Source organism: Branchiostoma belcheri, unplaced genomic scaffold, assembly GCF_001625305.1.
Source record: "Branchiostoma belcheri isolate BF01 breed outbred unplaced genomic scaffold, Haploidv18h27 scaffold48, whole genome shotgun sequence".
NCBI classification, from domain to species: Eukaryota; Metazoa; Chordata; class Leptocardii; order Amphioxiformes; family Branchiostomatidae; genus Branchiostoma; species Branchiostoma belcheri.
In genome coordinates, this window is record NW_017804109.1 from 475,656 (window position 1) to 491,460 (window position 15,805).

Sequence of the window (15,805 nt, forward strand, 5' to 3'; positions counted from 1 at the left end):
AGGTCTGCCTGCATGGGCATCGGAAAAAGATCTCAGGCATTAATTTTCAATTTCCTTTTCCTCAAACATGAACACTTAAAGACAACAAGTTTGCAATCGATAATTTTATGTCTTTTCCTTTTACTAAAGAAATTAGTGCCATCAGTGGTTTTATTTTGTACTCCTGTCAATTGGTTTCAATGGACAAGTACAAATCATCAGAACAAAACAGAATAGCAAGGAAACATGACTGTCCACACACAAATTGGTTAGACTCTATTGCAACCAATACTCTGGCTAACAGGTCCCCACACCAATGCCCATCACATGGCATTTGGTGGATGACCTTTTTTTTTCTCTTGATTTCACAATGACATTGGCTGTTCTCTTATCTGTTATCCCTCTCTCAGTATCACTGACTGATCTCCCCTCTAGATCTTTTACTCCTTGATCCCTTTTTTTATACTGGTTACTCCAAGAATCCCTCTGTTACTGAGCTGACACTCAATTGCACTGTACACTGGCTGTTCTCTCCTCTGTCACCCCTCCCCTCTACTTCACCACCTCTTCTCTCTTTTGTCTCTCCCCCCTCCCAGGTGTTTCTCCGTTTCGCCCTGCACCAGGAGGGTGAAGAGGAGGTGGGGCTCGCACGGGTCATGTCTGGTACGACTCCCTCCCTCACCACTCTCGCCATGTGCAGTGCCCACTCCCTGGCCCTCAGTGCCCACTCCCTAGCTCACAAACAGACCCTGCTGGCCCCCGACAGTGTCCAGTCCCTGCACCGAAGGCTGTATGAGCCCGAACACGATCAGGACGAAACCGAGTTTTAGGCTAGACGTGTATAACGGCAGCTCAGGTCTCTGTCAGAGGTAGACTGTTCAGCATCGTTAGGTTCATCATACAGCCCAGAATGTTCCTCTGGGTTTGTTTAAAAAGCTTTGTGAAGTTTAGGAATTACTTAACAAGAAACGGCACCTCAGGTCTCAGTGTCAGAGGTAGTCAGTTCAGCATCATACAGCCCAGAATGTTCCTCTGGGATTGTTTCAAAATATAACATCACGAGTTATTTAACAAGAAAAATCTTTGCTTGTCAAGCATCCAATTTTGTTGCAGTTCAGGGTTAGGTTCAACTTCCCAATGTTCCCCAGGGAAATTTGTTCCAAAATGTGACATCACAGAGTCATAAATCTTTAGCTTTGTGAAGTTTTTACGTTATTCATTTAACAAGGAAATATTGTCTACCAGTATCTTCTTGTATAACAACTTGTTGCAGTTTAGCATCAGGTTCTTCTTACTGCCCAATGTTCCTCTGGGATTGTTTCAAAATATCACATCATTCACAGACTCTATGAATCTTAAGCTTTGTGAAGTTTTGGAGTTACTTAGCAAGAAAAATGTTTGCTTGTCTAGCATCCAAATTTGTTGCGTCAGGCTCTTCTTATGCTGTTTCTCTGGGAAATTTGTTTCAGAAGCTTATAACACAGAATGATATTGTATGTGAGTCTTGAGTTTTGTGAAGCTTTGGAGTTTTTGATTTAAGAAGAAAAATCGAGTTGTCTAACATCCAAATTTGTTGCAGTTCAGGGTTAGGTTCATACTGCTCAATGTTCCTCTGGGAACTTTGTTTCAGAAGCTTATATTATAACACGGAATGATAAACTAATGTGAGCCTTGAGTTTTGTGAAGCTTTGGAGTTTGATTTAACAAGAAAAATCGAGTTGTCTAACATCCAAATTTGTTGCAGTTCAGTCAATCAGTGTCAGGTTCACCTCGAGTTCACCTCAAGTTACTGCCCAACGTTCCTCTGGAATTGTTTCAGAATATTACCATAGACCCATACGAATCTTTAGTTTACTATAATAGTGAAGCCCTTGCGGAGTTATCTAACAAGAAAAATGTTTGCTCAATTGTGTAACATCTGAATTTTTTGTTGCAGTTCAGTTCAATTTGTCTGGATTCAGTTGCCAATGGGTTGTTTTTGATCCTTCAGGCGTTTTTTTACCAAAAAAATCTGAGAAACAACAGATTAAATTGGTGTGGCCTAATAGCTTTGCAATACATGTAACATCCGTGTCCATAATATCACCAAGGTCCATAATATCGCCACCTTGAGAAAAAGTGTGCTTAAAGATATTTTTACTGCAACATACCCTAGGGATGTACATTAGAGGTGTGCAGGAGTGCATACCAACAGTATGTTGCAGTAAAAATATCTTAAAGCACACTATTTCTAAAGGTGGCGATATTATGGACCCTGGTGATATTATGGACACAGATGTTAACTCTCAGGAAGTGGCACACAATGACAATGACAATGTTTAATCTTTTCTCCCAGGTGTTTCTAAACTTCGCCAAAGACCAGTTCAGTGAGGACGATCCAGACGGGAACGTCGCGGAAGACAACTCCTCCGTCCCAAACACCTCCTTCGCCAGTACAAAGTCTCCCAAGCACCAGCGGGGACCTTTTGTCATCTCCGCAGCCCACAGCAATGCCGCTTTCGCTAACGACACAGACAATCTCACACCCTTGTAGCCTGAGAAAGTAGCAGTGAATTAGCCTCTACCAGGCTTGAGAGCACGGCTGGAAATAGTAGAAATCAGCAAAATAGAGAGATAACACGCCGAGGGAGTTTAGCCATCCAGTTTACAGTTTGTCGGCCCACAAGCCTGTGGAATATCGCTATCTTGTGGGACGGCAAACTGTAAACTGGATGGCTAAACTCCCTCGGCATGTTATCTCTCTATTTTGCCGATTTCTACTATTTCCAGCTGCGCCCTCAAGCCTGGTAGAGGCTAGCAGTGAATCTGAAAATGTGAGACCACTATATAGCTGATGAGTCCTAATTCTTAATTAGACAATCACCAAAAACAATTTCTGTTGCGCATATTTTTTTTTACATGGCTGCAAAGCAGGCGACTACACAAAGTTTTTTGGTCACAATTTATTCCAGCATGTGTTGATTGAATTTTCAAGCAGCTTGTCAACTCTGTCCAGTTGTTTTTCAGCGAATTTTTTTATTCCGGAATCATGATACAGGAATTACATGTACGACCCCTCTAAAATGCGAGAGAGTCTTTTTATTTTTTGTTGCTTGGCTGTGGAGCTGTGGAATAGAATGATTTTATGCAATTGTATATTGTGTATCTTTTAAAGGACAATTACCTACTTTACTTATTTTCTTGTTTTATACACTTAAATCTAAAAAACAGCCTGTGATGCTGTTTCTAGTGTGTCATTGACACATTCCATGGGAGCTGAAACATTCCGAAATGCAATATTTTCTACTGCAAAAAGATATTTTTTCCCTTCTGCATTTCTCACCCAAGTGCACAATATGCAAGACAACTTAGTCTACATTATATTTTCACAGTAAGGTACGATATGTATATATCAGAGGTATGTCTAAGAGGAGGATGATACTGTACAGAGTGAGTATATTTATTATATCAGTCTTGGACACATGGGTACACCCTTCAGCAGAATTGGACTGACATTACAAGGGATCCTATGGCAGGTAAACAAAATTAAGCCTCTGTCAGTATTTGTGAATTGAGTAGCATATCCACAAAGTGAAGAAAAACAGACAATGGTCAAGATTCATTGAACAATTGTTTAAGTGCACATGCAGTTGTCAACTGTTTAGAGAAAGAAGCTGTTTGGATGACCTTTGAGGTCCTTTTTTTTAGTCTAAATTCACTGTTTTACAGATGATTTAAATGTTATGTTAATCTGTGTCAACTTAAAAAGTGTTTGGAAGGTAAGTCAGGTGTTAATTTAAGGAAAGAATGGTGTTGATTACCTTTGAGGTCATTTTACTTAGTTGTTGTACAGTCAGATAATTTAATGTAATATGTTAATATGTGTGTCGACTTGATAGGTCTGGATGTTGTTTTTAGGAAAGGACTGGGTTTTTTTTGTGTCTGAAAAGATTTACTCACTACAGAAGAATTTATTGTTTAGAAGTTTATGTACTGAGATATTTTGACTGACATGCTTAATAGTTTTGAAAGTTAAAGCCACATTACACACTTACACTATTGTTGGCATTTCTACCTGGAAACAGCTACTCATAGGCTGCTAATACTTAAAGCATTGATATTCCTTATGGAAACCCAGATCTGGCATGTTTCTGATGGAACAAATGAAAACATAGTAGAGTGTATTACATTCCAGGAGTTTTGAGACAGTCACCTCATACTGTAATCGGAGTTAGCTTCAAGGAGCGCACAAAAACATCTCGTATGTGAAAGTTTTGTCACGTATTGCTGCTGTTACTGTTTGAACAAAAAAATTACCCTAGTATGATGTTCGTTATTCACAGGGAAACATTCTAATGTTATGTCTATATATATATCGTATTAATCAGAAATGTTTATCCAAGAACTTATATATATATCGTATTAATCAGAAATGTTTATCCAAGAACTATAGCACTTGCAGAACCTGTTCATTGTACTAGTATGTCTATTATGATGTATCATCGGCAAAGATTAATATTTCCACCTATAGATACTTGATGTGTTCTATAACTACAAACTGCCAAACTGTTGCTAATGCCTCAAAGACACTCATCAGTCTGTGTGAGCCACGGACTCACCAGTTTTGTGGAAACTTTAATACAATTTTGTTTTGGTACCTCCAATGTTCATGTTGTCGTTTGACAAAAACGTGTACATGTATGCCGTTGATGATGTTCATGAATAAACATTGAGTAACCGTTGTTGCTACTACAAATGGGTCACTGGTCCTTCTTATTCGTGCTTTCATACAGGCTTGTCTAAGATAAACTGGTGAAGCAAAATGGAAGGATGTCTGGTAGAGACTAGTTGAAATACTGCACAATGTTGGCCTGTTAGAAGAGCCCCCTTGTGACTGGCTGACAAAAAGCAGGCATAACGACTCAGCAAGACTGCAAAATATTAGAACGCTATCTTTGATATGTATATTTCACTATAAAGGAATCTTTAAATGATAGATGTAAAGGATAAAATTGCCTGGGAAGAGGCTGAGGCCTCTTCCCATTGCCTGGGAAGAGGCTGAGGAGGCAGCAGCTACTCGGCCCAGATGGAAACTTGCTGCCCAATGTGCCTGTAGGCACAGGGGGACCTAGGGTCTAAGGTAAGGTAAGTAAAGGATAAAAGGAATCTTCCAACAGGGTATGAACATTCAAAATTATTTAACATTTAAAAATACATGTACATGTATCTAGGAACTGGAAGCTACACGTATACGAACATGAGAAATCATTACCATGTAATTTTCATATAAACCTTTACTCTACATTGTGCGTCTTGTCATGCAAAAATACACATACATATAGGAAAATAATCAATTACTGTATACTATACAATGATATAACACAGATCATTACAAATGTATACCTGGTGTATATCAACATTAACACTTTTGACATCTCTGTGTACTACCACTTAATAAACATTGAATTTGTAAAAAAAGTTCCATTTGGCACTGTCACAGGTGATTAGACAGAACATATTTCATACATGAGCGTAACTCTCCTTCAAACATGGCAAGAACAACATAGGAACAATGGCTTCTTCACCTTTATGTAACCAAAAATACATAACGGTTAAACTCCATGGAAATAGGATACTACTAAAACCAATGGTGAAAAACAAGCCCATACTTTCTCCATTGCCAACATTCCCCTACCTTCGGTTTGTAATATTTCCAACCTAGTACACAGTGAAATTGAAAACAGTCATTGAACTTGAAAACAGTCATTCATCTCTCACAGTAGAAACCTTTGAAGCACCTCCATACATCAGCTGTTTCATGTAGATTATACTTTATCTCTTAACAGCTGGCAGCAGCAGCAATGTCACAGTCATTTAAGCATTGATAAATGTAGGGATGAAGTGTATATACACTTTACTGCGTGTAGTGCGTGTATATACACTCAGAAGCGTGTCTCGGGAGACATTTATATGCTAAATATAGTGTAAAATATATGTGCGCTTTCTTTCTGAGCACCTTCTTTCAATTCACACACTTTGTAATGTACATTTTGATAATTCTGTCTGAAAGTGTACGTGCTTGATATACATCTACACAGCAGCATTTGTTTAGAAAGAAGTAAAGTTATATAATGGACCCCTTCCAAATACTAGGGGCACAAAATTTGTGGTTGTGTTTGTTACACTAGTAGCAAATGTTCCTGCAACATTGTGTCAAACTAACACTTTCTCCATTGTAATCAATCAGATGTTAGTGAACCAGTAGTAGCACAAAAACATTATGATATGTGTACGTACTGCAAAATGCAACATAGTTGTAAGCAAAGCAAACAAAGGATCCTGAGATCATAGCACCAATAAACAACATATACATTCAAATATCTGTAAAAAAAATTGTACATGTTTCTATAAAATTAAATGAGAAGTGTTAACTCACTCTCTCACCAACATTGCATATGAGGTAGATGACTAAGGGAGACATGGACTGACCTGGTAAAAATAAACAATCCTACGGACATTCTGACTTCCATGACCACCTCTAGCATGTCGGCAGAACATACTGCACCTGTGCGAAATGTGCATAGCACAATTGGCAGAACGTCTCATATTAGATCGTATTCGAGCATATAAGGTTAACACTCTATCTGTATTTTCCAAATGTTATGTCAGAAAAAATATCCTCTGTAACAGGAAAAATTCTGATTCAACGTTGACCAAAAATTCAACAAAACAACAAGAAAAATGTGGGTTTCGCGCAGGCGCAGCACGTTCTGCCAAAGTGCTGCTACCACTTATTATTGCTGTGGCTGACTTCATCTTCTATGCCGTCCTCTATGGTTCAGTTACCATGGTGATGCTGAATGTCCAGCCATTTCCGCAAGGTGTTATCCAGTAAGTAATCCACTGACCTGGGGAGGGGGAAAGAGCACATTTTTTAATGTACTTGAATATTTTGAAGAGTAGGAGAGGACAACAACTGAAAAAAATGGATACTGGATTGTCCTATAAAAAAAGAACACGGCAGGTGGCAGCTGTTTACATTGATTTCCAAATCCAACCCTGTTTTACAAGTTTTAACCCTGATGTATATTACACAGGAAGCTACATGTAGTTCTGAACACTGCCATTAAGAATGCTGTTATCATAATCTTCTTTCACAACTCCAAAGGAATAAATTGCTCTAACCGTTGCATCAGTGGCACAATGGTTACAGCGTTGGACTCGGAACCAATAGGTCCCAGGTTTGATACTCACCATGGCCCAATGTTGTGCCCTTGGGAAAGCCACTTAACACCACTTCCCCACCTGTACAGTGGAGTGACGCCCACTGAGCCTCAGGCTAATCTGTCCAGCTTACTGTGTGCCGAAAACACACTACGGATCTGGTGGGCTAACATTTGGGCTAGAGCCGTTAAATTTTTTTTCACACCTTCAAATAAACATTGTCTATTGTACCTGATGCCAGCCTGACTATACGAATAGTAAAAAGCCTCCAGCCCACCTGTCAATAGGATGTATGATGACGGGTATAGCAGACAGCCCAACCGCGGTTGTAGCCCATTTCCTGACAGGGAGGGGCAGGTTGGTGGACTTCCTCAGCAGGAACAGGGACAAGGCACATATTCTGTTGATGGTGAATCCTGGGATGGCCACAGACGCCAGACCCTGCCACACAAACGTGTCGACTACAGCCTGGGTAACCTTCTTAGTCTTCTCAGCAGGGTCCACCTTAGGGTTCTGGAGAGGTAAAAGAAATTATCAAAGAGAGGAAACAGGACTTTTTTTACCAAAGTTTCATAAATGCATGGCTCATCTTACTGCCTTGGACATATATAGGAGTAAGAATTATTTCAGAAAAGGCATTTAAGCTCTTGCCTTTGTATGTCAATACAATCTGTCATTTTTACCATGAAAGCCATGATTCTTCCTTATTTACTATTTCTACTTTTTTCCTCTGTCAAATTCAGCAGGAACTGCCTAGATCTGTATCTGTAATGTACAGCCAGTATAGCTGTCCTTTGGTGTAACACTACAGCTTTGCAAACACATCTTTTTTTTTGTACAGACAGGTTGTATATATACTCAAACATCCTGTCACCTGATGACCTATACCTTTGCATGTGTAACTTCAGATACTCTTTAAAAATGTTTGTCTTATTGTTAAAATGGAAATGTATGATGAATTGTATTAGTCACACTCACCTTCGCCATCTTCCTGCCCTTGTCTATAGCGTCTGCTGTGCAGTAGGCGGTGGCAACGGCATAGCTTCCCCACACCACACTCACCGGTACCAGGGCACGGAATGACTCTCCAACCTCATTAGCATAGCCTGACATGGGGAGAAACAGTTTAACCTCTTAAGGGATGTCAAAGACAACTAAACAAAAGTACATACTAGATCAGACCAACAAGGTTGTATTTAACCTCCTTGATCAGACGTTCTAGAATACACACGTTATATTGTGATGATACTGGGCCTGGCTAATTACAATAATTATAATAACAATTATCGTAATGTTTTGTAGGACTGCATTACTGATACTGATGTTACATTGTACAGATTTACCTGGACTACAAATGATACAAGACATTAGAATAACATTGATATGAACAGGCAATAGCCCATGATGCAAATAGATCAGGCACCCTGCACTACCACGTAAAGAACTGTTTTAATACAACTACGTATCCTCTAGATCAGTTATCCTGGAGTTTTTTTGCTGTGATAGTTTCATGAGATGGCATTGATACATTGTATATGTCGGTACATTTGATGAAGGCCTCAACTGGAACAGATCTTCCTAGCTGAACTATATGATTTTGACCATGTATGTTGTGAATATCATTGCGTTTTACATGAATAAAAGGGCATGTAGCGGGATGACAGCCCAGCACAAATTAAGTTATTCAGAGGGCGACAGATCATGTTACTCACGTAATTACGATGAAATATCTGAGTAACACAGAAAGGTCGTTCTAATATCATGAGCAAAGGACCCGGCAAACGCCCCCCTCCCCCTTTCAGTACAACAACAAAATACAGACGACGTTTTACCTAGGTAGCGCACAAGCGTGTCTCGGTAGATGTCTACCTCCTTCTTTGTTCCAGAATCAGCCATGGCAGCCGGTTGCGGTGTTGCTATGAATAGTAGCGGCCTGTATCATTGCTTGTCCTTGTTGTTTCACGTGTGTCGTCTGCAGCTGACGACGCCATTTTTAGAACGTGACCTTTAACCTCACCGCAGCTGATCGAAATCCGCGGGAAATTCAACTTAATTTTTTTTTTTTCGTAAGCATTGCGAAGGGTTATTTTTCACTCCTAAACCTATTGTGTGAGAATAGCTGTAATGATAATGGTATGTTGTTGGGAACATTATTTGCAGTTTGAACGTGACCGGTGACCCCACCGCAGCTAAATAGAAAGGCACGGGAAATAAGAAGTGCCTACTAGACTTCTTGGGTTGCTAGAAAAATAATACAAATTGGCGGCCAGAATAATTTGCCAAGAGTTAGCCGTCCAAGATACTTATTTGAAACCCAACTAAGTAACTCATTGGTCGACCAACTTATTCTTCTAAAGTTGAAGACGTTTGTTCCGCGCGAAAACTCGAGTTTCAGGGGGGGGGGCGTCGATAGGAATTCTTTGTACACAGATGGACTGTTTGTCGTCAATGTCAATCGGCACAAGAGTTGTTCTGTCTATTCTTTTTGTCCAGGTGGTGGTCCTGAGGAAAACATCGGTGGTCAGGGCAACAACGGAGCGGAAAAAGAGATGGATACCAGGTCAGTGATAGCGTTAGGCTGGATGGACTGTTCGTGTGTTTGTTTGGTAGTGTGTAGTTGATTAGGTAACTTGGGTTTCAGCGACGATTCACAGAAGATTCACAGGAACACCCTTGTTGAAACCCGGAACCCGAAGTCTTTGAGTGACCAATTGGGCTTCATAACAACTTCAGCGACAGGTACTACATGTGTATGTGAGTATCAGATTTCAATATTTTGGATAAGTTCATTTGTGATGATAGAAAAACCTCTCAATGAAAATATACTGCCACTTTATATGTAACATCAATATTGAAACAATATTTCCAATAGTTCACCCAAGAGTTATTCTTTATGCTCATGCTAGTTGGTATGTCCCTAATGAGTATTGAATCATCATATGGCCGTTTACCATTCTTATCAAGAAATAACAGGTGTCATAAAATAACGGAAAGAACAAAGCAATGCGTTGATCTAGTACTGTGATATTGACGTACATGTATATTGTCTGCATAATAGGTACAGAGACAGGTAGTCTCCTCCATTATATTTGAAACCATAGCGGTAATTTGTTTGATTTCATGTTTGTATAATGGAAGATGAAAAGAAATCTACTGACTACTGAAACAAGCAATATTGTAGATAGCATGTAGATGCTATTCCTGCAGAACCGTTGTACTTGTCAACACAATACAAATTTTTCCAAGGCTGGGTAAGTCATGGCCTGAGCACTTTACTAACTGTGCCATCAGGACAAGCTAGGATCAAAGTCAGAACTGCTCTTGGTAACAGAGACTGGCAGTTAGAACGTGTGTTGATGTTCATCCTTTGTTGCCTGCGATTGCATTGATCATCGAGGCAGCCTGTTCATGAATATTCCTGGTTCACGTTCCCAGTAGCCAAGTTGTGCATTTTGCAGCTGATTGCTTCCCACAATTACCAGAAGAACTGATTGTTGCTAGACCCCTGTTTCCGTCTAGGGAGCATCCGTCGACAATACCCAATCACCTCTGAACGTACGAGTCAACCTGCCTAATTTGAGTATAAACGTTACCAGATGTGGGGTGTGATTGTGGGATCGCTCCACTGGGTCCCGTGTCAGTACTGTAGACCCGCGGGGACACACAGCGGAGAAAACCACACCTGCTGATGTGGGCAGGCGGAATACGTTAGCTTGCTCTACGTCAATGTCAAGATAACAGCCTCCAGTAACTCTCAATAATATGTCAAGATAACAGTAACTCTCGCGAGATCACGTTGTGAAGTGATTGGTCATTAATCATCCTGATGAAGGCGACAGTGGTCGCTGAAAATTTGATCCCTGTAAATAGTGCGTTGGAATAAAGTTTAACGTTTTACTATGATTACTACCAACACAGATGAACAGCCTCCAGTTTAATACTGGACTTCCAGTTTAATTCCGGACCAATTCCCATGATCTCAGCAACCTTACATCTAGATGGGCTAATATCGTAAACTATAGGTAAAAATGATGTAAGAAATACGTGGCAGCAATCAAGGACCCTTTGCAAGGGGATTAACCCAATTCTGCAGAATTCTGGGAACTGGAGCCAGAATATGCAGAATTCTGGAAACTAAAGCCAGAATATGCAGAATTCTGGAAACTAAAGCCAGAATATGCAGAATTCTGGGAACTAAAGCCAGAATATGCAGAATTCTAGGAACTAAAGCCAGAATGTGCAGAATTCTGGGAACTAAAGCCAGAATATGCAGAATTCTAGGAACTAAAGCCAGAATATGCAGAATTCTGGGAAGTAAAGCCAGAATATGCAGAATTCTGGGAACAAAAACCAGAATATGCAGAATTCTGGGAACTGAAGCCAGAATTCTGCAGCAAGGGTTTGGGCTTCAACTCATTTGTGACGTGTTTTAAGATATTTTATTCAGCTCAATTTGTTTGTACTGATTGTACATTTTCTTACATTAGCCGAATGAGTGGCAACTGGTAACTGCCTGGCAAATGGGTACAGCTTGGCCAATTTGGTACTGTCTTTGCAGCTACCAAAGCGATCTGCTTAGAGATTAGTGAGTAGACGCCTGACCTACTGAATGATGAATGGGTGGATTAGTCAATAATGAATGAATGAAGGGCCACTTTAGGGAGTAAATGAAGTAAGTGATATCCCAATTTCATTTTTCAGACCCTCCCAGCTACAAAAACACACCAATTTGTACAATTGTACATTGTATCCAACGTCCGTCAAAGAGCAGAGGAAGCAATGCAACAACATGAAAGGCTGGACACTGGAGGACACTTTGTTAGAATATCTACCATGATAATATGATGAATAATGAATGTGCATATTGTACAGAAGAAAGAGCACCCCTTTACTTTACAATACCCGAAGCTCCAACACAATAGCCATATGACGTGGCTAGGAGGACACCTGATGCTTGATTGATGATCAAAACTCAACTTCAAGGGTAAGAACCAATATTTCATGCGGCACAAATTTTAAGTACGTATTGATCAAAATTTAGACAGTAAAGGGCATAACTGAATCTGGAATACTAGTTCATCTAATTACAGGTAGATCTTTGCCTTAAGTATGCCTTATTGTCATTAAGAAAACCGTGCCTTGTTGTTGCTCTCACTTGGTGCTGTGCTCAGAGGGATTTCTGTCAACTTTTAGCAAGATTACTTTTTGATTGCGCTCACCAAGGCAAGGAGGTTAAAAATCAAATTTAAAGCTCCTTGCGCTCACCAAGGCTCACACAGGTTCTTGCAGCAGCGTCGTCGTTAAACTCTGTTGTGTCGTTAAGCTGCCAGATGCTGCTTTTTTACATCTCCATAGCGGCGGTTTGAAATGCGGCGACTCTTACTGTAAATAAAAGAGCAGCCCTGTCGGTATTTCCTTGTTAAATGTATACAAACATATCGTGTTGATGATCAGTTGGTGGGTATGAATAATTAAGAGCAGTATCAATGATCAATCTGTGTACATCCGTTGTGGTCTTGTTTACACTCAGTGTATTAATAAGGTATGATTCATTTTACATGCATTTAGTTCAAATGCAACAGTACATTGCACTGACTTACAGGCAGCTGGCCCGATATTCGTAAGTCAACAATTATACATACGAGGACATCAGGTAACGTTACATAGATTACAATATCTAATTAAACCAGCTGACAGATTTACAATCGATATCACACTTTGATGCTATCTAAACTATATGTTCTGTAGATGAAGTAAAAGGTAGGATTTCTCACTTCATTGTTTCCTTCTTTTTTACCGTCACCATGTTCAGGGACCGTAATTTATGCACATACCTCCTGGCTGTGGCGAGATGTTCAGCGCGATACGGGTACTGTGCGGAATATGCAAACATCGGACACTTTATCTCGGTAATAACAGTGCCAATGATAATAATGCCCCTCAAGCAGCAAATTGTCCCAGCGGGGCGTTTAATATGAATTGTTCGATCAGAGTACAAAAAGGCCCAATCAGTTCTGGAAAAGATCAAAGAGATAGCGATATGTTATGTATAAGGTCGAGAGGGCAGGGCTGCCAACAGCTTAATCACGTTAAATAGCTCCCTGATAAAAGCGTATTAGGTGGAGAGGATATAGGAGGGTTACAGTGGATTGAGGTGGGAAGGGGTGAGGATTTGGCATTTCGAAAGAGCTCATGTACAGGGCCGAATGATTCGCCTGGAATGACGAGTGGTATACATCATCATTAGTCAGTTTCAGTGTGTATATAGGGCAAAGGGTACTGGATAAGAAACCACACGCAGGAAATATGGATGGATATTAGCTACACGCGAATGACTGCACCGACTGAATTTTGTCAAGATTTAGACAATTGGTAAGGGGATGTTTTGGGCCAACAACTTTCTGTGTTGTATAGGAATCTACATCATGTATGAGGAGGAGAAATTTTGTGCATAGAGCTAGGCCCACAGCAAATGGCAAGATGACGAATGATAAGTGGATTCACGCCAAGGTTTCTGAAATATGTTGATTCGATATAGATGTTTTATTGCAAATACATGCCCGACAGCTAATTGCGTAAGATAGTCATAATGGTGATGCATGCAATGATATAAGAGCCACTGTATAGTTCCTACAGTAAACTACATTTTCTTTGCATGATTCAGATACCCTTGTATCCTTCATCATCATTATCTGATCGTGAAAGTCTCACAGAAGTTCATCCCTGTCACTGTATCCTCAACGTCCTCAAAGTTTTCATTATCGACCCATAATCTTGTACTGGATCAATACTGTAACTTTGCACATCTTTGGAGTTTCGATTCCAGCATGTCTCTTTCACATTAAGATGCAAGGATTTTTTGGTGATCAATCATCACCATCATGTATTGACTGTACCGCACAGCGTTGTGCAATAGCTTGGAAATTGACAGAGACAGAGAGGAATTGTTGCAAGGAACAGAGGAAATGTCTTCTGGAAATGTGGAAGATGTGAAATCGTGGAACTCTAGTCCCCACCTGTAGCTGGTTCATCCCGCCCTGTGCGTTCTCCGGCGCGCTCCTAGCGGCTGGCACGGTCTCTCCCGCCCGCCCGCCTGTCACTTCTCATCAGGCGGATCCCTCCCCGGATCCTCCCGCCCAGTCCCACTTATCCCGCATCCATTATTCATGACGCGCACCGTGCATGCACTCCGGACTGGGAGCCTCCGCAGCTGCAGCAGCAGCCGTACGTCCACAGCAGCGCTAGCCCGGCACCTCTCATCCCACCGGCACGTCCCACATACAGCGTGCTGCTGAGCTACAGGCGCTCGTGCCGCGTGCTTCTACATCTCATGACGCGGCGGTGGCAGGAATGAGAAGAGGAGCAACACCAGGCGAGCTGCGTGGTTTGTTCGTAGTGCGTGCGTGTGTTCCTCCTGTCTGCTGGGGATTATGTAGTCAGCGCTCGGAGTTCTGAGAGAGAGAGTGCGAGGAGAGCGAGGAGCGGTCCGTCCGTACCGCCCACAGTCGGCATGGAGAAGCTGTGGCTCCCGCCGCGGTGTGTCGTTGTCCTGGCGGTGCTGGTCGCGCTGGCGCGGGGATCGGACGTCGTCAGGGAGACCGCCTACGGCAAAGTGCGCGGGAAATTACGGGACGTGACCACGGTGACTACCGGCGTCAAACAGGTGGAGGTGTTCCTCGGCGTGCCCTACGCGCGCAATCCCGCAGGGACCAGGCGGTTCAGCGTAAGTCAACCGTCTTTTTATGCCCGTATATATCGTCCCTAGCCCTTAACCGTCTTTTTCTGCCTGTAGATATCGTCCCTTAACACACACACACCTCCGTTACGTTCCTCCGCAGCCACTTTCACACCTGCTGCGCCCCATTGTTCGGGTTCACCCGCCCGAAGCTGGGTGCGGAATCTGATATCGCGACATGCACGGTGCCTCACACATGGTCGGTTAGATAGCGAAGTGCTGCATGACAAGTGCATGCTGAAACAATGGCTGCAGCAGACAGAAATCCATGCTTAAGTCGTACCGTCGTGCGTGTGTGTGTGGCATAAATTGGGGTGGGTGATAGCTGTAATTGTGATGCATTGTTTTACCCTTGACGCGGGTCATGCTGGAAATGATTGGAATGTGGAGTTGATTTTTGTTTTCAATTTTATCTGCTGTGTGCGTAACGCCCTGCCATTCCTCCAACACACCTACTTCACACGTACATTTCTGGTGATTGTATTGGGTTCACTGAGAGGGGACTGTATTGAGATGTCGGCTGGAAACACGGTTTAGAAATTTAAAAAAATCCTTCCTTGAAGTTCCCTCTCGTCACATCAGCCTCTCCGTACGTGCTACAGTAGACTCGTCTGTGTCGCGTACATCCAGAGGTATTTGACGTACAGTCCTTCAAGCTGTACTGTGTAACAGTAAATGCACCTGCATCCCTCTACTAATGGAAACAATACATTTGATGTTGCCTGGCGGCCGGGTGAACAATGGGTGGTGTTTTGCGGGGCCCGTAAATTGGCCCTGCGGTGAGCTGGTGCAGGCAGATAATGGCACAAGCGGCTGTTGGGCTCACATCAGACTACGGAGGGTCCCGTCTGTGTGGTATCATGCTTCTGTAACCCACGAGAAAACGCC

General features: G+C 41.8%; 3 protein-coding genes across 3 annotated transcripts in view; 2 read left to right on the top strand and 1 right to left on the bottom strand.

Annotated features, from left to right (window-relative positions):
* The window catches only part of LOC109479311 (ATP-binding cassette sub-family A member 3-like), a 28,498-nt gene extending 27,689 nt beyond the window's left edge, over positions 1 to 809 (top strand). Inside the window, exon 33 of the mRNA XM_019781267.1 lies at positions 459 to 809. Coding sequence (XP_019636826.1) covers positions 459 to 809 — 351 coding nt within the window. The remainder of the gene's footprint in view (positions 1 to 458) is intronic.
* Positions 810 to 6,709: 5,900 nt separating this feature from the next.
* Positions 6,710 to 9,179, bottom strand: LOC109479376 (mitochondrial fission process protein 1-like). Its single transcript, XM_019781334.1, has 4 exons — positions 9,015 to 9,179; positions 8,161 to 8,288; positions 7,460 to 7,695; positions 6,710 to 6,866 (listed from the first exon to the last, which is right to left on the bottom strand). Exons 1-4 carry the CDS (start codon positions 9,076 to 9,078, stop codon positions 6,797 to 6,799), a joined length of 498 nt encoding a protein of 165 aa, XP_019636893.1. The 5' UTR covers positions 9,079 to 9,179; the 3' UTR covers positions 6,710 to 6,796.
* Positions 9,180 to 14,522: 5,343 nt separating this feature from the next.
* Positions 14,523 to 15,805, top strand: part of LOC109479312 (fatty acyl-CoA hydrolase precursor, medium chain-like) — a 63,941-nt gene continuing 62,658 nt past the window's right edge. The window contains exon 1 of the mRNA XM_019781268.1: positions 14,523 to 14,905. Within this exon, the coding sequence (XP_019636827.1) occupies positions 14,693 to 14,905 (213 nt within the window). The 5' untranslated portion in view covers positions 14,523 to 14,692. The remainder of the gene's footprint in view (positions 14,906 to 15,805) is intronic.